We start from the raw sequence: 27,254 nt of genomic DNA, 5'->3' as shown, positions 1-27,254 counted from the left end.
CAAGAGCGACAAAATACCACTGGCAGAATGCAGTAAAAGACATACAATATAACAAATATACTAAAATAAATTAACAATCTAAGTTACATAAGAAAAGCATGACTGAACTTATGTAAAAGATGCTAAATAATTTTAGAAAAGAAATTAGAATATGAGAAACAAAATAATTAATGAGATATGGAAATAAAGCAGAAGAAGAATCAATATCAATATTGAGAATGAAAAATACAACAACTACACTCTAACCTCACCAATATTTCTAAAATAATTCACTCATTTTTGTCACCTAAAACAAGTAAAATTAAACTAGAAATAAGAAAAGAAACACAATACAAAGTGTATTTTTCCCACTCTCCAATCTGATATTTTTACACTAGTTTTGGTTCTCTATTTATAGAGAAACTTTTGCTCCAAAGTGGGTATTTTCGTGCATTAGAAAGTGGGGAAAATTGCTTCAAAATCTTATGCAAAAATGGGACAAGTGGGACACGTGTTGGCCTTAGATTGGCTTTGGAAAAGGTTGTAGGTGGAGTGGGGGACACAGTCATAACTTGGCAGGCTGAGTGGCGAGGTGGCAGGCGGCTGGTCGGGCACGTGGGGAGCAGCTGCAAGCGGGCAAGCTGGCGCGGGACGCGTGGCAGCAGCTGGTTGGCTCGGCAAGAGGCGTGGCAGGCGCGCGTCAGGTGGCAGGCAGCTCGTCAGACGGCTTGGCTTGGCTCCGTGGCTTGGCTTGGACACGGCTAGGCTGCTGAAAGTTTGGGCCTAGGGTCATTTGGGCCATTCCATCTTCAAAAATGTCATTTTCTTTATGATTTCTTCAATTTTAATTCTTTCTTTCTTCTTTGTGTCAAAATACATTTTATTTTCTGAAAATTAAACACAAATTAAATTAAAATTAATATTTTTAAATATAAAATATATGACAATAAATCCATGAAAATATTAATTAAAACTTAATTAATTTTACACTTTAAAACTAATAAAATGATATTTTTTAGCATTAATCAGTGGTTAATGGATGGATGGAGCTAGTAATAGTCTAAATATAAAAATACAACCCATAAAAGATTCATTAAAAATTATAAAGTTTGTGACCCTTTTAATATGTTTGATAGAGATATTTGATTTCGGGATGTGAATCATTGTATTCTTTATATTTATACATATATATTTATGGTAGTCCAAAGATTTAACATTTTTTAATGAAAGCTTTCGTTGCTATGAGATTAATTGTGGTAACTTAGGAATTGTATATAAAAACTTGTTTAGGAAAAATAGATGAAAAAAGAAAGTGTTACTTGTATTGATGGTTTAATATTAGTGAAATTTTACATAACAAAACTCAAATTGTTGAAATTATTAATGGGTGGATTGATGAGTTTAATACTATTTATAATATTTATAATTTAGATAATTATTATAATTTTATTTTGCAAAATTTAAGATTCAAGTTTGAGATATGATAATATTTTATCAAATTATTATTCATGATGACATTGATGAATAAAGATGATATAAATTTGAATTTTATGGTCTACAATTTTTTGTTATTTTAAATATCATTAGTTGATAATTTTGAACTTTAAATAAACTCAATCCACCCATAAAACAGCCCAAACTGCACACTTATTGGATAGTTATGAGTTACATTTTTCTAAAATCGCCAAATAAAAAAACATCACAAACTGCCCAAAACCTGCCCAATCCGCCCATCATGCACCCCTAATTTTACTCCAGTAAATTTTTAATGCCAAATATGGGATTATGATACATTATACTAATCCTAGTCTGTATCAACGTAACAAACGGGGCAGTGTCAAGTTATTCCTTTGTACCATATCAATTGTTTTATAAACTGGGGTACATAGGTTTAGCTTTTAATGTAATATTTTTTTTTTAAAATTTTTTATCAAGTTTTTATTTATTTCTAAAATTATTAGCGATAATTTAAAACTGTTAATTAAAAATTGAGGTTATTTTAGTTTTATTTGAAAATATTTTAATTAAATTTGACTTCAAGAGACAATTATTTTACCATTTTACAAAATAGGAGGACATTTTTAAAATATTCTAAAATAGAGGGTCCATTCTAGAATTTGGATTAAACATAGGGGATTTTTTTTGGTATTGACTCTAAAGCTTTTAATATAAATAGTATTTTTACATGATAATTTTTATATAAAATTTATATACTGCAATATAAAAAAAATTGCAACAATTATAATTATGAATGCTAAATATCATTATATGTATTATAACTTATATAACAACACTAGAGTGTCTATAATATTTACAAATTGGAAGGATTTAGTCCAAATTTTACATAATACAATGTTATTGTTGTATGATAATTCTCTTTAGAATAAATAGCATTTTGCCTTTTGAACTCTGACCACTATATGATTGTGCCCCTCAAATGATTCGCGATGTTAAAAATTCTCCCGAACTATATACGTTACTGGAATATGAGACTTCTATTACATTTTTCCTAGTTGACTAACAGATTGATGATGTGGCATTTTGTCTGTTGATGTGGTAATGTCATGTATAGAATAATTACCAATTTTACCTACCGAACATTGGCCACTACCAAATTGTTCCCATTTTATTAAAACTAATTTAATTTTTTTTAAATCTAATTTTTAGAAAAATTATAATTAAATCCTTAAAAATAAAAGAAATAAAATATTAATAAAATAAACAATACTACAAGTTTCAAATTAATTAAATAAATTTTCAAGTATTTAAAAATTAAAAATCTAATTAACAACAAATAACTTTTTTTACTTTTATTTTACAATATAAAATTAATATATGCTAATATAAACATTAAATTTGAAAACAAAGTTTTTTCCCTTTCGTCATCCTCCTTTTAAATTAATTTTTCTTATTTGTTTAAGTCCTTCGTCATTCGTCCTCCTCTTTAATTAAGTTTTTTTTTCTTTGTGTTTAGTGTGTATTTTAAATTTTCATTCTAAAATAGATTTATATTATATTAGAAAAGCTTTTTAATAAGATTTTTAATTTTTTAAGAATTTAATTAATATTTTAAAGAATTTTTTTAATCAAAATGGTACAATTTGGTAGTGGTCAAAAAACCAAATATTAATTAAATAAACAAAAAACCAATATATTTAATTACATAATGAAACTAATTTATTAATTAAATAATAAAATAAATTAAAAATTAGTATAGTCTCCAAAATGTAAAAAACAAAACATAAGTAGTATGGTCTCCAAAATAAATAAAAAACACAAAATATTAATAAATTTAAAAGAATAATATAACCAAACTATATGTCATCACATCGTCGGGCTGTTGTGGTGGATGTGGTGGTTGTGGCTGCTGTGGTGGAAATTGGCCTGAACCTCAAAAGTTCGCCATCATGGACTGTATCATATTCATGTCTAAGTTGGCAGGCTGAACTTGTGGAGCTTGGATGTTCAGATTTGTAGCTTGCATAAATTGTTGCATTTGCAGGAAGTTGTTGTTCTGGGTCATAGTGGCATGTCGCATCTCCCGGCGCTCAATGGTGTGTTTCTTCCGGTGGTGTGCACACTTTATTGCACACCTCTGTTTTACCTGAAGCTGGAGTGTGGTTGCATTTCAACAAATGTCGCCTGCTGCCTACCACACATGACACTACGGTATCCAAAGAGCGGGTACTTATGTTATATTGTATGCTGGCTGGTTTGAGTATCGATGTGGGCAAGTTGATCACCAGGCGTATTGTTAGTTGTTCCAAGAAGAAAGATGGCAAGTTATTCTTTCCATCGCTCATCACACAGTTGTGCCTTCGAGCTGGGGTGCCTTCTATGTCCACTAAGGATGTGCTATTTGAGCGTCGGGACATTGCCTTCACCATCACTAGTCAGAGCCGCGAGCCTGTATCTGCAGCTGGACCATCCACCCGCTCCCCCCCCCCCCCCCCCTTGCTCCCACACTCGTCGACCTCCTTGCCCAGCAGCAGGAAATTCTAGGGCAGGTGGTGTCCCTTGAAACTCAGCAGCACGCCTACTAGAAGTATGCCAAACAACAGGATGCAGCGTTAATCAAGTCCATTTAGCGAAACTTCACCAAGCCTACAGCTGCCTTTCCTATTTTCCCCAGCGCCATTTTGGAGAATTGGACCACTCCGATTGTTCACGATGACCCTATTCCTTTGGATGCTGATTTCAAGGAATAGGCACGGGGAGCCTCTTTAACCCAACTTTTGTTCTATTTTTAATACTGACAACTCTACAAAATAAAGTTATTTTACCATATTTTATATGCTAATTGTTGCTTAGTTCTTGAGTTTTTAATTGATTTGTTAAGTTTTTAAGTTATTTTAAACTTATTGGTATTATTTTGATTTTATATATTTTTGTGTGTTTTTATAGTTATTTTGTAGTTTAATTATTTAAATTATTGTGTTTAGTTGAAGTAAAAAAAAATGTGTTTTATTGAAACTAAATGTTAAATTAAATTAAGTTTTAATTAATATTTTCAATGAATTAATATGATTTATTTTATAATGGAAAATATTTTATCATGACTTAATTTATATTTATTTTGTAGGAATTATGAGGTATTTTTTTAGCTCTTGAAAGCAAGAAAAATGAAGGAAAAAGTGGTATTCTTCAAGGAAAAGTAAGAGAGTTGGTGTTTTTGTCCAAAGGCCCAAAACCAAGTCCATCTCTTGTCCCATGGCCCACAAACCTCTTGGAGCCACCTGGAGCCGCTTGGACCCGACACCTGGAGCCGCCAGCTGAGCCCAGCCCGCAACCTTAGCCTAGCCGAACCTCCCTACCTCCTTCAGCACCTCTTGAAGCCCACGCCCATCAGCTGCCTTCTGCACCCAACCGAACCCTTCAGCCCAAGCTCCAACACATCCAAACCCAATGCCTGCCACACAGGCCCGTGGCCACCCCAGGCCCGCCTGCCACCAGCAGCCTCCAGCCACCTTCCCACTCTCATGAGCCCAAAAATTGTCCATTTGTCCCTTTGTCCTTTGGTCTAAAAATGCTACATTTTTACCCAACTTCTCCACACATTTTCACCACAACATCATCATTACACCCTATAATTTACCTCTACATACCATATTTACTTTATTTAATTAATTTAATCAATTTAATTAATTTAAGTTGATTATTTTAATGCTCTCATTTTGGCTATAAATATGGAATTTCAAGACCATTTTAGGGTGCTTAATTTTTTGTTACCATCTTCTTTCTACCATTCTCTCTTCCATTTTGGGTTTTTCAAGAGCATTTTCAAGTATGTATTTCATTTATTTTGTAATTTCTATTCTAGTTATGTGCTTCTAATCTTTTTCATACGATTATTAAGATCATGATGAAGCAAGGTGTAACTAGATAATATTTATGTTGTATTTTAGATTGTTAGATAATATGCACTTTGTTCTTCATTTTGCAAACCATAATATTCTTTGTGTAAGATGTGTCATTAAATTGTACACATCCAATGCTTAGAACAAAAATATTATGTTTTGCCTTAGAAATAATGTTATTTGATTTTTTGTTGTTTCATTAGGTTGATTCACATTAAATACTTTGAAATTATACTTTTTGAAAAGTGAAGAAAAATCCTATCTTTTTAGAAGTAATTTGGGCTTAAAATTATAAATCTATTTGGAAAATGATAGTTTGATTTATCTTAACTATCACTAAAACTTGGGAATCAATATACTAATAAATATTATTAAACGTACATTTTGTGGATTCCAGTATCTTAATAATCTTTCTTTTACAACTTATTTTCAAATCATAATTGGTTTCCTTTGTATTATCTTAAATAGCTTTATTTTAAATCTTTTATTTTATGTTCATAACATTAAATCTCATCAATCTTTGGAGCTAGGTTACAATTTATTAATTTTGGTTTAAAATAGTTTTCTTTTTTATTTTAGACAACTCCTTTGTGTTCGATCTCGTACTTACACGAACACTATATTTCATATACGATTTGTGCGCTTGCGAGTTATAAATTTTTAAAACATACCCGTTTTGGGTCCATCAAGTTGTTGGCGCCGTTGCTGGGGAGTTGCAAGAACGGAAACGAAATTTATCTCAAGGTTAGTAAATTCTTCTACTAGTTATTTAAATTTTTTCCTAAAAAAACTATATATCCAAAAATATAAAAAAAATTATTTATTTATATAAAAACTAAAAAAAAAAGATAAAAAGAAAATTTGAGACGGTTCTACCACCCATAAAAAAACTTACTTATATATTTACATTTATTGTTTTTTTTTAGTTGACGACACTTGTGCCTCCTATCTATCTTTTTAATTTTTATAGTTGATGACACTTGTGCCTCCTAATTTTGTTGTAATTTTATTTCTTTTATATCTTTGTTAGTTGACGGCACTTGTGCCTCCTAACCTTTGTTGTAATTTTCTTTATTTATCTTGTTGTTATTTTTATTTAATTATTGCAAGTTACTAGTTGATGGCAATTTTGCCTCCTAGTCTTTTATCTTATGTTTTAGTTGATGGCACTTATGCCTCCTAATTTTTACCTTATTTTTGTTATGGTTGATGTCATGCTATGCCTCCCTACTCTTGCCTAATTTTGGATAGTCTTATTTTATTATATTTTATTTTTCTTTGTCTTTTATCATATTTTAGTGTAATTGTGAAAAAAAATACTTGAAAAAAAAGTGAAACCTAAATCTTGTTCCTGTCACCATAAGCAATATTTGCTTAAAGGAAATTTGAACAAAATTCGCAATCCGCCTCTACTAATTAACCTCAGGGAGTTGTTAGTAGTGCGCGAGTAAGTGGAATCAAATATGCATGAGAACAAGTAAACCATAAGAATTATATTGTTGTGAAATCTCTAAAAAAATTCTAAGTATGCTCTGTGATTGTGGTTTTAACTGAAATTCCACATCATAAAATTGCTTGTTTGAGATTATCATTGTTGCCTTGTTTGAAACAATTGTATGCATCATTGGGAACGTAACTCTAAAAATCGATTAGTAAAAAGATTTTTATCTTTGTTTGAAATTGAAAGTGTTAGTAAAAATTTGAGCATCATGGAACCAATTGCTAATCCTGTTGATGAAAATGTTGTGCTTGAAAAAACTTTGCTGGAATCTTTTGCACCTATTTCATCTAATGCTCCATCATGTATTGTTCTTCCAGCCACTTCTGCTACCCACTTTGAGCTTAAACAATCAAGCATTCAATTGTTGTCATCTTTTTATGGGTTAGATAGAGAGGATCCTTACATGCATGTCAAAGATTTCTTAGAAATTTGCTCAACATTTAAATTTCAAAAAAATTCTGATGAGTTGGTCAAACTAAGATTGTTCCCTTTTTCATTAAAATAAAAATAAAAAACTTGGTTAAATTCCCTTCCCACGAGGTCTATAACTACATGGGATCAACTTTATAATAAATTCTTGCTGAAAATTTTTCCTATGTCTAAAACTGATAGTCTAAGGAGAGAAATCTCCGAGTTTTTTCAAAAAGATAATGAAGAGTTTTATGAATGTTGGGAAAGATTTAAAGATTTATTATTAAAATGTCATCATCATGGTTTTGAAAAATGGAGACTTGTAAAATATTCTTATGATGGTCTGACTCCCTCTAATCGTCAAATGATTCAATCTATGCATACCATAAATTTTTTAAAATTTCAAGGACAAGAGGCTTGGGACGCCCTGAAGATTTATCTGTCAATTCACAACAATGGAATTATTTTGATCCTAGGTCTAGGTCAACTAATTCACCAAAAAGAGGAGAAATTTATGAAGTAAAAGAGGAATTAGACTAAAGAACATCCTTAGGTAAATTAGCAAGAAAAGTATAAGCTTTAGCCTTAAGTCAAACTATAAATTCTCCAATACAACCAAGAAAAGATATTTGTTCTATATGTTCTAGTCCTTGCCATAATGCCCAATCATTTCCTTCCTACCAAGAAGCCTTTTCTGAGGAGGCCAATGCTCTTCATGCTTATGGGAAACCAAATGATAGCCAATTTTCATCCACCTACAATCCAAATTGGAGAAACCATCCAAACTTTTCATGGAGACAAAACCAAACTCAAATGAATCAAGGGTATCAATACAATTTGGATTGTAGGTGGAAACCTTCCTTAGAAGATGTTATACAACAATTTATGCAATCCACTCAACAAAATCCTACAAAATCAATCTCAATCAATTACAAAACTTGAGACACAAGTAGGACAACTCGCTACTGCTTTAGCTGATAGAGAAAAATGAACATTCCCTAGTCAACCTATCCCTAATCCAAAAGGTCAATATGAGATAGGAAAGTCTAGTCATAATGGAGGAGTCAAATCAATTTCAAATCTTAGGTCTGGAAAGAACATTGTCAAACCCGATTACATACCCGAGGTTGAAAAAGAAAAAGAAAATAGTTAGCCTTCTATGTCTAATGCCAATGACTTTTCAAACAAGGAAACTCCAATCCATCCTTTCATTCCAAAAGCCCCATTCCCATAAAGATTACTTCCAATTATAAAAGGCGGCAAATATAATGACATCTTAGAAGTTTTTAAACAAGTTAGTATCAATATCCCTTTCTTAGATGCCATTAAACAAATTCCTACCTACTCTAAATTTTTAAAGGATCTTTGTACTGTTAAAAGAAACAATAATGTTCCTAAAAAGGCATTTTTAACTGAACAAGCTAGTTCCATTATTCAATATAAGAGTCTTATTAAATATAAAGATCTTGGGTGTCCCACAATTTCATGCATTATTGGTGATCATTTTATTAACAAGGCTTTACTTGATTTGGGTGCTAGTGTGAATTTATTGCCTTATTCTGTTTATAAACAACTTGGTCTTGGTGAACTAAAACCTACATCTATAACTCTTCAATTAGCCGATCGTTCTGTGAAAATTCCTAGAGGCATTATAGAGGATGTTTTGATAAAAGTTGATAAATTTTACATTCATGTTGACTTCATTGTTCTTGATACTCAACCTGTGGAAAATATGCATGCTCAAATTCCTATCATTTTAGGTAGACCATTCTTAGCTACATCTAATGCAATCATAAATTGTCGTAATGGTGTTTTAAAATTATCTTTTGAAAATATGACTGTTGAATTGATTGTATTTAATGTTGTTAAATCTGTTGAGTGTGAGGAAGTGCATGAAGTTAACATGATAGATAGTATTTGTGAAGATGGAGGAAATGACTTACTTAACTTTTATGAAAAATACTTTGGTAAGAACTTGCATATTGATGATTCTAATGCTGATGTGAATTCTTTGCTAGAGTCTATACCCTTAAATGAAACCAAAGTTGAACCTTTTTCACCCTTAGATCATGTTCAATCAATTTTCGAGTCTCCAAAGTTAGAACTTAAACCTTTGCCAGAAAATTTAAAATATGCTTTTCTAGGAGAGTCTGAAACCTTACATGTTATCATAGCATCTGCTTTAGATAAAGAACAAGAAGATAAATTGTTAAATGTCCTTAGAAAACATAAAGAAGCCATAGGTTGGATCATTGGAGACATTAAAGGAATTAGCTCATACATATGTATGCATAGAATCCATCTAGAAGAGAATGCTAAAACCTCTTTGGAATGTCAAAGAAGGCTAAATCCAAATATGAATGAAGTAGTTAGAGAAGAGATCATAAAATTATTAGACGTAGGTATCATTTACCCTATTTCTGATAGTCAATGGGTTAGTCCAGTTCAAGTTGTACCTAAGAAGTCTGGGATCACAGTTGTTGAAAACGAGAAAAATTAATTAATCCCTACTAGAGTGCAAACGGGGTGGAGAGTGTGCATAGACTATCGAAAGTTGAATAATGTTACTAGAAAAGACCATTATCCATTACCCTTTATTGATAAAATGCTTGAACGTTTAGCTGGCCATGCATATTATTGCTTTCTTGATGGGTATTCGGGATATAACCAAATCCCCATTGCCCTAGAAGATCAAGAAAATACTACATTTACATGCCCTTTCAGAACTTTTGCCTATCGTCGCATGCCTTTTGGATTATGCAAGGCACCTGTGACTTTTCAAAGGTGTGTGATTTCAATTTTTTCTGACATGGTTGAAAGATTTCTTGAAGTGTTTATGGATGATTTTTCTGTGTTTGGTTCCTCCTTTGATGAATGTTTGCACCATCTTTCACTTGTTTTGATTCGTTGCAAAGAGAAAAATCGTGTGCTTAACTGGGAAAAATGTCATTTTATGATTAAAAAATGAATTGTTTTAGGTCATGTAATCTCATCTGAGGGAATAGAAGTTGATAAAGCAAAAGTTGATCTTATTTCAAAACTTCCCCCACCTAAAACTGTGAAAGAAATTAGATCATTCTTTGGTTATGCTGGTTTTTATAGAATATTTATAAAAGACTCTAGCAAAATTTCTCGGCCTTTATGCCATTTACTTGGAAAAGAAAATGCTTTTGTCTTTAATAATGATTGCCATGTTGCCTTTGAAAAATTAAAAAATTTGTTGACTACTGCACCCATTATTCGACCTCCTGATTGGAAAATACCTTTTGAAATAATGTGTGATGTTTCTGATTATGCTATAGGTGCGATCTTAGGACAAAGACTTGAAAAAATACCTCATGTAATTTACTATGATAGCAAAACTTTAAATGACGCTCAATTAAATTATTCCACAGCCGATAAAGAATTGCTTGTTGTTGTTTTTGCATTGGAGAAATTTAGGTCTTATCTGTTAGGATCTAAAATTATTGTCTATTCTGATCATGCTGCATTAAAATATCTCTTGTCGAAAAAAGATGCTAAGTTTCGTTTGATTAGTTAGATCCTGCTTTTTCAAAAATTCGACTTAGAAATACGTGATAAAAAGGGATCTGAAAATGTTGTTACTGATCATTTATCTAGACTAGTTGTTGAAACTACACATGACTCCACTCCTATCACTGAAACTTTTCCAGATGAACAATTGACACATGTTTCTTCCTTGCCTTGGTATGCTGATATTGTTAATTATTTGGTCACTAAAGAAATACCATCTCATTGGTCTAAGCATGATAAATCTAAATTTTATTCTGAGGTGAAAATTTTTATTTGGGATAATCCTTACTTGTTTAAATAATGTCTTGATCAAATAATTAGAAGATGCATTCCAAATTGTGACCAATCTAAAATTATATCTTTTTATCATGACCATGCATGTGGAGGACATTTTAGTGGTAAGAAAACAGCTCCTAAAATTTTACAATGTGGTTTTTATTGGCCTACTATCTTTCATGATACATATGTTTATTTTAAAGCTTGTGAATGTTGCCAAGAGTTAGGAAGTTTAACTAAAAGAAACATGATGCATTTAAATCCTATTCTTATTATTGACATATTTGATGTTTGGAGCATTGATTTTATGAGACCATTTCCTAACTCTTTTGGTAATCTTTATATTCTTATTGGAGTTGATTATGTGTTTAAATTGGTTGAAGCTATTGCATGCCACACTAATGACCACAAAGTTGTGCTTCGGTTTTTGATACAATAAATAACAATTTTCCATTACAATTCCCATTATATTACTCGGCTATTTTTTCTAATAACAATTTTCCATTACAATTCCCATTAATATTGTTTTTTTGATACAATAAATAGGATTTCAACCACTCCCCCTTCTCACGCACACTCGGACATCCATTATTAACCACGTATGAAAGCCCAACACAACAAACAAAAAAGTCTAAAATACTAATTAAGCAGCGCCACTAAGCAAATAACTTTCCAGGAAGCTAATGAAAGCTAGAGCAGATGCTGTTGTCTTTGATGGGCTGGTATTTTCTTCCATTTCAGACTCATATGAGACCTTGATATTGATTTGAGTCTTCTCCTCCTCATCTGCAATAAGCTGAAATGTTGTTTTGTATGAAGAAAACCCAATATTCAAATGACCTCCTTCTAAGACTTCCAGTGTAATTTGATGCTGAGACTCATCAAGCTCCACAATCTTTTCCTTCTGATATCTCATTGTTGATACCCCTGAAAGAAATCTCTTTTCTTATATTTCATTTATTTTAATTCAGCTATGATTTCTTTACGAACAAAGAAACAATAAGGAAGGCACTAATAACAATTTAATTGAAAGAGATGGACTCACCAGAGCAAAAATTGAAGAGAAAGACAGTACCAAGACCACCATCTCCTTCTATCACTTCCACATGGCTCACTAAATTTGGCGCAGCTTTTGGAACCACAGATCTCAAACCTTTGGTCAAAGCATTCCACAACCTCTTAATCCCAACTGCTACTTTTGCCTGAGCTTTAACTTCCATTAGTATCGCTTCACAAGGGTTGAAAAAAACGCAATATTTTAATTATATAATGCATCACAATGTCAATAGCAATACTCAACTTTTTTATACTAGGAAAGAGGCAAAATAAAGCAAAAGGATAAACATGACAACTGTCATTAAGCTGTACAGAAAATTTATTAATTAAAAGTTACATAAAAAATGGAATTGAAAAATAAAACCCCTATTAAGAAAAGAATGGCCATTATAATCTATATATTAATATTTGGAATTTTCTCTAGCTATGTTCTACTATAGTATTTCTCTCCAAGTGATTCATAGTTGAAGAAGCTTATTTTTCATTAGATTATAATGGGATACAGAATTTTTATTAAGTTTGCCAAAAGGAGATTTTAAATCACTACAATAAAGTCTGAAATTAGAGGCGGACTTAGTCCGACGGTAATGTACGGGTTATTAGTGGCGGACTACTGGGTCCGTCGCTAATAATGCGGAAATTAATAAAAAAAAATTAATTTTTTTACTAGTGGCGGACTTACCAATTATTAGCGGCGGGTAGTTCGCCGCTAATACAATGCCCGGGAAAAGAAATTGTGTTCAGTTTCAAAATTATTAGCGACGGATATTTTCCCTTTTTAGAGGCGGACTAGTATTAGCGGCGGGTAAATATCCACCGATAATAGTAAATATCCGCCGGTAAATAGACTATTACTGGCGGGATATATTAATAGCGGCGGGTCCCGCCTCTAATAATCTTACATATTGAAAATTCTGCACATTGTTTCATCTGTCTCTCTCATTTCTCTTCTCTCCCTCTCTCAGACGCACTCTTCTCTCAATATGTCCCTCTGTCCGAGCACCACCACCGCCCCTCTGTCCGAGACCTCCCTATCCGAGCACTACCACCGCCCCTTTATCTGAGACCTCCCTGTCCGAGCACCACCCTTCTATTCGAGCACCATCATCGCCCCTCTGTCCATGCACCACCACTGCCCCCACACGGGAGAGTATTAATTTTGTATGTATTAAAATTTTAATTTTAATTGTTTGTAAGTAGTTTTTTTTTTTAATTATAATTGTTCGTATTTATTTTCAGAACCCCCCACACCACGCCGGAGTTTCGGACCCCGCACCGGATTTTCGGACCACCACGAGTGTATGTATTTTTTTTAATGATATTGGTTTCATAATATTTATTAAAAAAATTGTTTTGGTCTTATTAAAAAATATAGATGTTTGTGTTGTATTATATTGTATTTAATTTATTGTTAAAAGAATGAGATTTGATTTTTTTTTAAAAAAATATAATTAAAAAACTTATTAGTATGTTGCTTTATTTTTTTTAGCAAAGCATCAAACTTTTGAAAGAAAAAAATCAGATTATTAATGTATGTTTTTATTGTTTTTTTTGTATTAATCATATTATGGTTATGTTGATTTGTGTTGTAATATTATTTTAATAAATATTTTGTTGTTCTAGTTATTCTAGGTTTGTTGTTTGGAGATTTTAAATTTTGGGATATGAAAAATTTAAGTTGTTATGTTGTCAAAATTTAAATAAAAAACTATATATCTTATAATAAATGTTCTGGGATTTTATGAGTGCAGGATTTTAAATTTTTTTAAATGATCGTATTAAGCTGTTATGCTGTCAAATTTTTTGTGAAATTTTATTAAGTAAAGTAGTTTTAATTTTTTTTTGTTATATGTTATGTCAACATAATGAGAATTGTAATGAATATTATTTAATTTAGTTAATTAGTATTATTATAATTAATTACAAATTATTAAAAAATTAATTAGTATTTAATTAGAAGTTAATTTATTTTTTCTATCCTGGTATGCTTATGATTGATGGTTGTTGACTACAACCATCAATTATAAGGATATCGGCACAGAAATGATAAGTTTTAAATATTAATTATAAAATAATGAATGAAAAAATTAATAAAATTGATCCAATTATTTAAAAATATAAATTAGTCTAAAAATTAAATAATAATTCATTTATAAAATTATTATTATTATTATTACAAATTACAAAATTATGAATAAAGAATTAAATAAATAATAAAAGTTTGATATAACATTATCTAATTAAATAATTTAATTTAATTTTTTTTTATTAAATAACATTATCTAATATTAAATAGCATTAAATTATTTGAATATAGTAATTGATAATTTTATTTAATAAAGGTTTTAATTATTTGGATCATCTTCACAGCAGCCTCCACAAGCTTATTACCCTTCACTACCAGCACCACACTTTGCTTCACCACCATTGTCGCGCCCTAACATTGGTGATCAAGATATTGACTTGAATGATAATGAATATTTCTCGTCTGGTTGGCCTGATCCAAACAATAATAATTAGTTTACGTTTTTTAATTAAATTAAGATAATTGATATTTTATTATGTTTATTTTATGATTAGTTTATATGTAATTAAATTAAGACAATTGATATTTTTATTATGTTAATTTTATGATTAGTTTATATGTAATTTTGTTTGATGAATATTAATTGTGTTATTAATAATTAATTTTAATTTATGTTAAATTTTATTATCTTTAAATAAGTATTATATGTATATTTATTATTAAATAAAATCAAATGAATTATTATATTTTAATATTATTAATTTATTACCTACGGATTAATAGGGGCGAGACCCGCTGGTATTAAATGAGTCAAACCAGGTTGACTATTTTTTTACACCGACGGAGTCCCGCCCCTATTAATCCGCCGGTATTAATAGAATACCGACGGGGTGTCAGTCCGCCGATAATACCCCTAATCACCGACCGAGTATTACCAGCGGACTCCTGCCCCTAATATGCATTACCGGCGGAATGCCCTATTATTACTGGCGGAAGCCTCCGCCTCTAATACTCTCTTTTATTGTAGTGAATGTTAATCAAAACATAAATGGGAATCTGAGGAAGCAATGCTATTCAAAGTTTCCACACTTTTGTTTCTGTTCTGATGTTCATTTTTCATTGTGGTAACATACTATTGCCTGATTTCTTTAAATTATGACCAAATGTTGGGTATATGCTTACTTACTTAGTTAGGTTTTTTTTTCTCTTTCTTTTTATTTTTTTCAGCAAAAATAGTCCACATGCATTAAAAACTAGTTTGATGTTGTAGTTTCATGCTATAAAAAAAGTATTTTTTCTTCACTTTATATTATTCCTAAATTTTGGTTTTATATTTTATAAGCATTTCTTTAATAACAAATTTACAAGACACTTATACTGGATAACATTTAAATCTTGGATTGGATTGCAATTGTATTATAGGGAAAGTTAATATACAATTATACTCATATTTAGGGGTGCTCATCCGATCCGATCCAACATTTTTACTCCTAACCAATCCAATTCAATTATACCCATAGTATTATCATCTAATCCAATTCGGCTTCAAAATTCAATCAAATCCAATCCAATTGTAATTGGATTTGTAATTGAATTAAATAGCTATTTTATCTTTTTTTTAACCTAAATTTTAATATAAAAAAATATACAAAAGAACTAAAATCTATTTAGTAATAATACTATATTAAGACCTTACATTACCACATTAACTCGTTGAAATATTAAGTTTATAACACAACCATTCAAATTTAAAACTAATGTCTCAAAACCAATAACTAAAGCACTTAGATAGTAACCTAACATGAACACAACAACATTTACAAAGTGCTAACATAACATCCAAAAACAACAACAATCCAATTAAATGTGTATATATATATATATTAATTGTAATTAGATTGGATAGGTTTCTAATTGGATTTTCATAGTCCCATCTGCCAACTAATTCAGTCTAATTAACATCCAGCTTTTCAAATCCAATCCAATCAAATTGTAATTGGATTGGTTTGGATCCTGAGCATCCCTACCCTTATTTACAATTAAAACATATTATGATAATTATTAATATTTAATTTTGTTAAATTATAGGTAAGAATGATATAAAATAATTATGCCCTTAATGAGTTGGTACAATTAAAACCTATTGTGATAATTATTAATATTTAATTTTGTTAAATTATATACATATTTAAGGGTAAGCATGATATAAAATAATATGTATAATTAAAAAAATTTAAATAATATTTAAATTTTAGATATTCAAATCTATCGAAAATATATTGCATTATGATAATAAAATTTGAAGTTCATATTAAGAATATATTTATGTTAAAATAATTAACATATTTCTTAATAATTTTATCATAGTTCGACCATAATTCGTTGATATTCTATACAATTATAGTCTTACAATAATTCGACCATATTATACACAATTCTACCACCATTATGTCATATACACAATTATATACCATAGTTATACAATAGTTCTATCATGATTTTACATAATTCAACTATAATTCTAACTTTATTTTCACTACTAAAAACATATTTATGACTCTCTTAGGGTGACATTAAAGATTTATAATGTCACTATTGCGCGAGTCATTGTTCCAAGTGTCATTATAAGTGGTTGTATAATGTGTTTCTACCAAAGACATCATAAGTTTACAAAGTCTCCCTATGAAAATCATATTTTGCACATATGATGTCACTCCTAGTGAGACATCATAAAATAATAGTCTTTGGAAGAAAGAAATCATATATCTTCAAAGTGGAGAGATATATAAAGTCTCGTCTCGGGTGACATTACAAGTCCTTGTGGGTTATTAAATGTAAGGCAGGACACATATATGAGGTCTCCCAGTGGAAGAAGTTATATGTAGACTTTTTTCTTTAACTTTATTTTAGATTTATAATTAATATTTAATATATTTTTAATTAAATAATAAAATTATAATATATTTAATGACATTATAATTGTTTTTATAAATTAATAATATTCATTTTTTTAATAATGATAATATCCATTAATAAAACATATTTGTTAGAATAAACAAAATTAACAAATATTGTAAAGTGATATAACTTGAATGTATATAGTAATGTGTTAATCGAAGGCAAAGGCTACTTAATATTGTAATAATATTTGTTAAGCTAAGGAAAAAACTACTTAATATTATTTTGGGTGATGACTTTGAATGGTCGATAACATTTTTAGTGCCCAATATTTTCGCACTTCATCAATTTGCGCTCGTGTATATGGAGTGTCACTTGCTTTCTACAAAAAATAATAGTAAAATACATAAATTAATTAATATAATTTGATTCATATGGTTAAATAACTATAAACTTTTGTAAATATACATATATATATTTTTTCTTTAATTTTCTCAAGTATATTTTTGGGTGCGGATCTTCAACCAAATATTTCCACATTTTCGTTACATAATATCCACATTCCATATTCGTTAGTTGTTTTGGACACACAAAACATTTAAATAAAGCAAATTAATAACTTAGTAAAATTTTAAATATTGAATTAGAGAAGTAAAAGTTATAGACACGTACTAAAGGTTGAAAAATATTGAGAGTATATGGGACTTGATCAATTTGGCCTCTAAAGTTGAAGAATTTGTGGAAAGCATGGACAAGTGTTGTTTCAATTTCTACACGATTTTCAATAGATGCATTGACAGGATCCAAAAAGCAAACATAATACAAGTGAGGGATCAATACTAGCAACATCTAATGATCCCTGAATAATAAGATAAACAAAATAACATAAGTAATATATGACAATGCCAATGTTTTTACCAAAAAAATTAAAATAAATTAACCTACCCATGGTTCTAAGAGGCAACCAGAAGTTGATCATCTGTTGATGATACTGGAGTCATTCACTGGAAGAGACAGTTCACACGATCTTTGAGTTGACAACCGGCTGTAGTGATTGCATTAGGATTAACAAATAAAATCTGACCTTGGTAATTTTGTTCGACAATGATGTTATATAACAACCTAACAAACAATTAAGAAAATACTATTAATTTCATATGTTGGTAAAATAAAATAAAAAGTTAGATAAAAGAAAATTGTATGACTCAAATACCTAATGTAGGACACAACAATTGCTTGTCCAATTTTTTTGCCTCTATGAAATTGTATTATGTCCTTCTTACATATATAATTGTTTAACATATCATGACCGAAGACATCAAATGGAACGCGAGTATGCACACATTCGTTTGCTTGCCAATGAGATATAGGAATATATGTCTCATTCAAATAACAATCCAATTGAATTTGTTGCTCTGCTTCTCGTATCAAATGATCTACTGGATGTTTTTTTTACTTTCGTGGTTGTTGCATAGATGGTGTTTTTTGTTTCCTTGACCTGCTTTTATTTCTTAAGTCAGCCTGCACAATAAGAATAAGAATTAAAGAAAATATAGGCAAGAAATAAGAAGAAAATCAGTAAAGGTAATATAAGCATCACATTACTTGTGGTTCTGAATCATCAAATACAATCCAATTCTTAGGCCATGCTAACACTGTTCCAATAGCCTGAGAAACTGTGTGAACATTTGCATGAACCATTGGGCAAGGGACTAGAGCTATCTCCTGAATAGCTTCATTAATTACACTGCGACAATTGTCTCCCAATCACTACACCAAACACCCATTACCATAACACATCATTATAATACTATTTAAAAAGAGTTATGGTATATTTATATATATATGTGGGAAAAAAAGGACGATAACTTATTTGGGAGCCCGCCACTTATATTTTTTCACACTAAATATTTTTTCACACAAAGCTCCATCCCTGTTACACCCTTCCATTATCAACTCGACGAAACCCTTTATTCCTTCAGAATCCAAATCCCAATCCTTGCTACTGTTCCTCCGCTGCCGTTGATATTGTCACCGCCTTAGACAGCGCCGAAGACTCTCGTCACCCCTGGTCCGAATGGACGGCCCTCGTCGACCGATTGACCACCAAGGGTTACTTCAGCGAAACCCTTGTCGAAGATGAGGCTGACAGTCTATACAAGAATATGAGCCTTTTGAAAGACCCCTGTCTCAGCTTCGCTCGTGACCGTACGATGTTCTCAAGTAAATTATCTCTTTCTTTCTCTATTTGTTTGGTTGCTGAGAAAATATGAGACAAAAGCTCAACTTTATTCATACTTAGTCTCAATTAAGAAGAGAAAAGAGAAAGAGTAAGAGAAAGCTCTGTACACAATCAACAATGGCGTTGGTAGATCTGAGAATCTTACGTTTGGTCTCTCTCTCCCATTTCTCGACATCTCCATCTCTCTCTCACATTTCTCCCATTGCTCCTAAATTTCTGGCAATCACTATCTCAATTTCAAGCTCTCATCGGCATGGGTATGTACTTCTTCATCTTTATTTATTCATCTTTACTCATCTATTTCTACAACTATAACCCTAATCCTCACTTTAAGTACCATTTTTCTTTCAATTTCTCTTTCTGTTTTTTCATGACTGATCAATGATTCATCATTAATGTTCTCTTTGTTAATTTTTATTATTGCAACCATGATAATAGTGATCTTTGTTTCTATGTTTAAATATGGTGTGTTTTGGAATATAAATGAATGTTTGTATGTTAAACTTGTATGTATCGAGTGTATTTGTGTTATTTGATGTTTGTGTCAATTTATCTGTAAATTTTGTTTAGTTTGACTACTTAAATTGGTCTTGTTATATAAAAATAAGCTTTGCTAAACCTATGCATAATAAATGTTTGATGGAATGCTTCAGTGAGATATATGAGTAAAATGATAAGTCCTGAAGTAACATCAAAGAAGGCAACTTGTCGTTTTCAGATCCCTAAAGCTAATTATATTTACAGGTATCGATAAGTCCTGAAGTAACATCAAAGAAGGTAAACCGTGACATTATCAAACAGCTGGAGACTCTCTACTGTGCCTCTCATTTGGCTAATCTGAGAGTTGCATATGATGGCGGGAAGTCTATCTACACTGCTAGGGAGTTGCCAATTTCCTCCAAAGAATTTATTATAAAGTTGTCTGGCAATGATAGAGAAACTGGAAGCTATAGTACCAGGAGGTATTATATACTACATTAAGTTTGACATTTTGAGTAATACTATTTTCATTTTTATGTACTCTGTTATGATTTGATATTTTTTTCCCTTAATTAGCCGTAGGGAACGTGAATTTAAGGTGACCATCAAGTTTGCTTCGAAGCCAGACTTACATCATCTGCGACAGTTTTTACAGAGCAGGCAACTTGATGCTCCTCAAGAGACAATTCAAGCACTGGATGTTGCTCTCAGAGGAGATCCATCGGATAAGTAATTCAATATTGCCTTCAGGCTTTAGAACAAAATGCTATTCTTTATAAAATTTTCTTAATGCTTTACTATTTTTTTTCATCTGAAAATTCAATGCCTGGTAGTTTATTTTGGTTTGTATATGTTATGTAACTTCATAATAATGTACTCTGTATGTTGTTAAAAGTGCTGAGTTTTTTTTAGTCGATGGCTTGAGTGTATGTATATCTTTAACTGTAGGTATACTGTTGTTGGGAGGTCATTTTTTCACCTCACACTGGGGCGTCCTGGTGAGCTTGCAGATGGCATAATCTATCGGAAAGGGTACTATCAAAGTTTGAGGCCAATTCAGTTGGGGCTTTCTCTTAACATTGGTATTGCCTTTAGCTAGTTTACTCTTTTATGCTTATATTGTTACAAGGCACCATATGGTGCACCACCTGATGGCGTAAGGTCGTCGTTTGTGCAATTTAATGTCGGTTCACACATAATCTAGTAAGATGCTAAAATCTAATATGGAAGATGTTATGTGATGCCCTACAACAATTTTTGTTATCTAGATGGTTTTTACCAAGTGGACTGACGTTTCTTTTTCTGAACTACCTTATCCAATTATTGTAGATGTTTCAGCAAGGGCTTTTTATGAAACTATAAGGGTATCTGATTTCGTTTTCAAAAGCTTTAATGTCAGAGACGATCTAAGGCCATTGCATGATCAAGTCCGACTCCAGGTTCTTGCATATTACTAAGTTGGATATCGGTGATTTTCTTATCTATTATTAACATTATTAAAAGAAAGTTATATCTATTTTTACTGCTGCAACTAAAGAAAAATTTGAAAGGGGTTAAAGTAGCATGCAGTCATTTGCAGAATACAAGGACTTATAAGATTACTGGGATATCGACAGAGCCACTGAACAAATTAATGTGAGTGTGCATATGTCATGACCTTAACTATTCCATGTTGGTATGTGCTATGTGCTACTATTTGATTTTAATAATTTGGGAAGATTTTTCTTGGTGGTATTTAAACTTTTATTTTTGCAGCAAGAGCAATGGAAACTTTGAGTTGAGATTTGATTGTCTTTTTCCATTAGATGTTTGATTTATTTTAATGTTCACTTTGTAGGTTTTAAAGGTACAAACTGAAATATAGCAGAAATATTTATGCTAAAGCCTCTATGCTGTTACAGGTCAGGCTTCTTCACAAATTATTTTTTGATTATTTGCTATAATTGAGGAAAACATCTCTGATATGCGTCCCATAGGGACTGTAATGGATGAGATCAGATTCAGCAGTTTTTTTTTATTTGTTTTATTTTTTTCAAGACTTTGGATATATCAAAACTTTAAATGAGTTGATAATAAATAGACTATTTAGACATGATAAGATGATTTGTGCTATGGATTGAACTTCGATGCAATATATTAATTATTATACATGATTATTTACATAGACTATAGTGTTTATAATGGATATTCAGGTGGTCCTAGGCCTTAGCTAATATGGTACCACAACTCTCCTCTTATAGAGGAAGTCTTGGAGGTATTGTGGGTATAATCTCTCACGGTTACCCCCACCCCCACCCCCACCTCCTATGTAATGGATATTCAGTATTATACATGCTGTGCACAACTTAAAGCTATAGGAAAAAGACAGCCAAGTTGTAATAACTATGTCTAAGAATATACAAGCCTCACTTTTAAGCCAGTTGCATGGTGAAAATGTCATTTTTGGTTACCATTTTATTCCTTTTGACATTTCTTGTAATATTCATGTTCTACTGTTCTGTGCTATTTCCCAGAATGTCCCTCCTGCTATCCTTCTTAGGTTCCTGCGAGAGCATAGGTCAGAATGGGCTGACAACAACATTGACCTGGCTTCTGCTCTTGAAATTGGACCAAATGGAACCAAAGCTTGAAGTGATTATTCTGCAAACAATGGTTGCGTGAGATCTGTGATGATGATAGCTTTTGAATTTTCATTTGAAAGCCATATGCAAGAACATGTAATACATGAAGTGAAGAAACTTTGTAATACATGTCGCCGATATGCCAAGTCTGAGAGGGTCCTATTTCATTATAATGGCCATGGTGTGCCTAAGCCGACTTCTAGTGGTGAAATTATAACTTTAACAGTTTATTTTGACAATTTTATTTTAGAATTTAGTACATGATATCAACTTGTTGTTGCCTAAGCATTTAGCTTCACTGTTTAGTGAATCTCAGAGTCTTTCTGCCATAGACTTCTTTCCCTCCAATTGTATATTTATTAATAACATGTAACCGCTCTTAGCCACGTGTTTAGTAGGTTGGTGTTTTATGAATGTTGTCTCACTTTTAGCAAATTTACTCTAGTCTTGTTACAGACTTGTTGCAATTCAGCCTTAATTTTATAAACTGGTTTCATAAAGTAACTAATGATTCCTGGAGCTTAGTTTGTGAACATAGTATGTAGTTTTTATTAATTTTTGTTACCTACTTCTTAAGTTTATTGTTTCAGAAGCTTCAATCTTGGTTTCAATGCCCAAATGGTAAATGGGAGCTTGCAAAAATATTGTCAATCTCAAGGACCGAATTTGTTATTGCATTGCCTGATGAGAAAGTAAGAGAGCTATTGAAACTTTTATTTTTGCAGCAAGAGCTATGGAAACTTTGAGCTGAGATTTGATTGTCTTTTTCCATTAGATATTTGATTTATTTTAATGTTCACTTAATTAATTTTAATGTTTGATTTATTTTTCTGAGTGTAAAACTTTATCTGTCAAAATATAGCAGAAATATTGTGGAAACATTGATGAAATGTCAGAAATATCAATTTAATTTTGAAAAGTATCGAATAAAACACAAAAGAAACAATTTAAATCATATTTTTTAGTATGAAAACATAATTGATAGAGACTCTTGTAAGTAATCTTTGTAGAGTATCTTGTAACCACTTTAACATCATTTATGATTTTAGCAACTATAGAATGAAATCTTGTGATAGTGACTACTCTGAGGTTATGATGGTTTGTTGTGGACTCTGAAGTATTAAATAGTTTGTTTCTTTTCAAATTCTCTCCATCTCCACCTTTCTTTTGTGAGCTCATATGTTTCTATATTTTTGCATCTAAAGGAGTTTGCAAGAACTCTCTTTTGTGTTACTGCTGCCAGATTCAGAGGATGCAATTTCATCTAGTTCTTCCTTTTAAAAAGGGGTACACATTTGGATTTTTATCCTGATAGATTTTGTTGTGACAAACCTTAAGATTGACTGCTTTATATTAACTTCATTGTTATATTAACTGGTTTGTTTACATGCAGGAGTCTTCCATTTTAAATGAGCACATGGTTGTGCTGTTGTCTGGAGCTGTTTATGCTCTTTCTGCCTATATGGGTTTGTCCAGGTAGAGTACTCATTTAAGTTTCGTTGATTAAGGCTTAGTTGAATAAACACATAAATACATGCATCCATCTTATAGACAAACATAATTTTCTGAGAGTACATATTAATCCTAATATAGTAACTAAATGAATATTGCTTGCAGTTTTTACTTATCTTTTTTTATTATTCAGAGATGTTTCATTCTGTTCCTTAATACTATTTCTTTTATTATTATTTTCTACCTTAGGAAATGATTAAAGATCAAGTTGCAAACATGTATTTATGGCTCAAATCTCTAGAAGTACAAAGTATGGATCCAACAAAGTAAAGATCTGAGCCCAAGGTCAGTATACATTTTCTTTTTCAGTCATGCTTTTTGAAGTTGTGAAGTTTAGGTATCTCTTTTTCCATTATTTCAGGTAAGGCATCTAGGACACTTAGCTGGTGGTGCTTTAACCAATGCATTGGGTGTTGGAAGAAAATGGTAAGCAATATAAATCAATTAGTGAAGGGTTCAACTCTGTTTATTTTAGTCTAAACAATTATTGTTCCAATGTTGAAGAGTCATGCCAATTCAACAACATTATGGGAAAGAATCTGCAGGCATAAGAAACCTGTTGTAGAACCTAGACAATCTTCTTTGTTTTCTGAGTCACTTGAGGTTACTTACATTAGTACTAGCAATATAGACATTATAAGCAAATAGGATGGGTGATTTAAAGTGCTCACTTGTATGTCTAGTGTTTTTGTATCTGAACTTGAAGATGGTTAAGTTCTTGGATTAGTTTTTGTACCTTTGCTCTTTTGAATTCTGATTCTGGCCCTCTGTTAGAATCATTTAAGCTGGTAAGTGTTACTTCATGTTAAGTTAATGTACATATAAGCATCAACATCTTTTGGGAATAAACATATTTTTGTAACATTATCTTGTAAACTGGTCTGTTTTGATGATATTTTGTGAAATGGCTTCTAGACTATAGATATAATATCAAATACATAAGCTATCATGCTAAATAATTACAAAAAATGCTGGAAGTTTTAACTGTTACATATTTGATAAGATTTATACATAGTCTATATATATATAGGCTACTATAATCATCAATTATGGTGTGCTTGATAGGTAAGGATGGTGGTTGATGAGAGCTCAGGAGGATTTGGTTTCACAGGGAAGAATGAGATTATAAATGGGAAGGCAGCTGTAATTGGGTTCTTGCTGTAATTGGGTTCTTGATGAGAGCTCAGTTGGATTTGGTTTCAGTCGTTGTTTTGCATGGTAGTACATCTTGCTATACCCTGCTGTTTCGTCAAGTTTTGGAGTTATTACAAATTTAATTTAAACTTTATATGCTTACACGTGGAAACTAGCTTAAGTCTTATGTTCTTAATAATAAAAAGACTTTTTTTTTACAATGTGCAGGTATATTGAGATGATTTCTTTGGAGCAATTCTTGACAACATTTGTAGTTGAGGCCTTTAGAATGGAAGAATGTATTTCACTAATTTTTGTATACATGTCTTGTTTTGTATTTAGTGATAAATGAATCTGAATTTGGCATAAATTATGTTGTAATATGATTTCTTAAGCCTAGACTAGTAGACTAAATATTGTAATTACATTTGAGTAATTAATAAAAATCTATTTATGCTACCTTATTTGGCTTCAATTTTCATATTTGTTTTCCTAGTTTTGTGTAAGTAAAAAAAGATTATGTTTCTTTAAGCTAATATAACACATGTGTTATACTAAAGTGTAGTATAACACAAAAAATGTGTTATACTAAAGTCTAGTATAATACAAAATGTGTTATACTAAAGTGTAGTATAACACACAAAAATTGTTATACTAAAGTGTAGTATAACACAAAAAAAGTGTTATATAATCGACTATAAATAACATAATTAAACACTCATCTATATATTAAAATAACACAGAAATTGTGTTATCATTGACAGTACAATAACACATCTATATAACACTAATAAAGTGTTATGTAAAGTACCCTGACCTACGATAATATAGTCGGTCTTAACACATCAGAAAGTGTTATTGTATGTTTTGATAACACATTTTTGGTGTTATTAAAAGCATTTTTTCTTGTAGTGAATGGTGCTGCATGTATTTCTCCACACCCTATGTCCAAGATGTAACCTAATCCAACAATATTGGAAAGAGATCCAATGGAGAATTTTTATTTACGGTGTTATACCATAATAAACAAGTTATATAAGTATATATATATGATATTGTAATAAAATGTTATAATTGGTTTAAAATATTATACCTCATGTGTAGGAGGCTCTGGTACATACAGTTCTATTGGACTCTAAAATTGTGGTGGATCTGGTACGTAGTATGGTGGTGGTGGTGCCAAAGGTGGTATTCTACCACCGGATCCTACTACATTACAAGATCCACCACCACTATGTTGGCCCCTGCCAGCTTCCATGAATTGTCTCAAGAGTTGTCCTTGTTCACGTAATAGTTGTTCTTGCTGACGAAACCTTTCTTCAAATTCTATCCTAAGATCATCAGTAGACTCAAATGCCTTCAAATCCAATATAATATGTAGTCATTAAGACATGCATGAATTTTTTCATACTGCATGCCTAATGAACATAATGTTTTCTTTGCTTCATAAAATGATACTGACATCTCATTACATTCAGGCAATAAATCCTTCAAAAAACTAAGTAAATCTGTGAAACTCCGATCACTCCAATCATATTTAGCTTTCATATTGTACAACCTAAGAAGCGCTGATAATTTTGTAAACTTTGTATAACCGGGGTAAATCGGTTTCTCAACGTCATTAAGGAGTGTCTCAAACTTATCTGGATCTATTCTTGATCCATAATGAGCATCATCAATCAATTCATCTAAATTATCCCAGTTCTCATCTTCCCAATTTTTCCTAACTTCATTAATTCTAATTGGTGGATTTGGAGGAACAAGAACTCTCTCCCCATGCCTATACCAAACCTTATAACTTTTATCGATCCCGTTAAAGAATAAGTGTTCTTTTATCCTACGAACATTCATCTCTTTTATATTTCCGCACTTTAGACAAGGGAAACAAATATAATTTGGGTCTTTGGCATTTTACAAAAAAAATCTTAAGAAGAGTTCGACCCCATCCTTATATTCCATAGATAACATATTTGATAGCATCCATTCTCTATCCATTTCGTTTATTATGTCTACGAAAAGTTAAATGAAAATAATTATACTAAAAATAATCAAACCAATCATACAAACACAATTCAAATATTCCACATCCTAGTCTACATAACATTGGACAACACTTCCCCTATATTAGTGACCTAACCATCTCCAGATATCAATTCAAACAATTCAATCAATACAAACAAAACAAAATTAAGTTGTAACGACCCAAATTTACTAATAAGGCTTAAGG

At 31.1% G+C, this 27,254-nt stretch overlaps 1 protein-coding gene, 1 long non-coding RNA gene and 1 other non-coding gene across 7 annotated transcripts; 1 reads left to right on the top strand and 2 right to left on the bottom strand.

Moving 5' to 3' along the window:
- Window positions 1-7,447: 7,447 nt before the first annotated feature.
- LOC133787415 (small nucleolar RNA R71) lies at window positions 7,448-7,554 on the bottom strand. Its single transcript, XR_009872439.1, has one exon. It is a non-coding gene; the product is annotated as a small nucleolar RNA R71 (small nucleolar RNA).
- A 3,901-nt stretch (window positions 7,555-11,455) lies between these two features.
- LOC133784256 (phytohormone-binding protein-like) lies at window positions 11,456-12,331 on the bottom strand. The gene is made up of 2 exons (XM_062223688.1): window positions 12,104-12,331; window positions 11,456-11,985 (listed from the first exon to the last, which is right to left on the bottom strand). Exons 1-2 carry the CDS (start codon window positions 12,276-12,278, stop codon window positions 11,702-11,704), a joined length of 459 nt encoding a protein of 152 aa, XP_062079672.1. The 5' UTR covers window positions 12,279-12,331; the 3' UTR covers window positions 11,456-11,701.
- Window positions 12,332-20,472: 8,141 nt separating this feature from the next.
- On the top strand, window positions 20,473-25,486 carry LOC133782626 (uncharacterized). Of its 5 annotated transcripts, none has more exons than XR_009870615.1 (10): window positions 20,473-20,489; window positions 20,709-20,842; window positions 21,090-21,395; window positions 21,598-21,661; window positions 22,274-23,668; window positions 23,775-23,857; window positions 24,083-24,178; window positions 24,255-24,319; window positions 24,959-25,111; window positions 25,256-25,486. It is a non-coding gene; the product is annotated as an uncharacterized LOC133782626 (long non-coding RNA). The 5 variants fall into 5 exon arrangements; XR_009870618.1 differs by lacking the exon at window positions 20,473-20,489 and having other exon boundaries at window positions 20,712-21,395; window positions 22,274-22,586; window positions 22,972-23,073; window positions 23,587-23,668; XR_009870619.1 differs by lacking the exon at window positions 20,473-20,489 and having other exon boundaries at window positions 20,712-21,395; window positions 22,274-22,586; window positions 23,587-23,668.
- Window positions 25,487-27,254: the final 1,768 nt, after the last annotated feature.

This window comes from Humulus lupulus, chromosome 6 (genome assembly GCF_963169125.1).
Source record: "Humulus lupulus chromosome 6, drHumLupu1.1, whole genome shotgun sequence".
Lineage (NCBI taxonomy): Eukaryota > Viridiplantae > Streptophyta > Magnoliopsida > Rosales > Cannabaceae > Humulus > Humulus lupulus.
The sequence above is the reverse complement of the archived record's forward strand: the minus strand, read 5'-3'. Positions and strand labels throughout refer to the sequence as shown.

What these genes read in the sequence shown, in the direction of transcription:
- LOC133784256 (XM_062223688.1), bottom strand. Translation starts at nt 12,278, where the DNA reads ATGGAAGTTAAAGCTCAGGCAAAAGTAGCAGTTGGGATTAAGAGGTTG. An exon ending in TCTCTTCAATTTTTGCTCTG is followed by an intron (nt 11,986 to 12,103) that starts GTGAGTCCATCT and finishes GATTTCTTTCAG; the next exon opens with GGGTATCAACAATGAGATAT.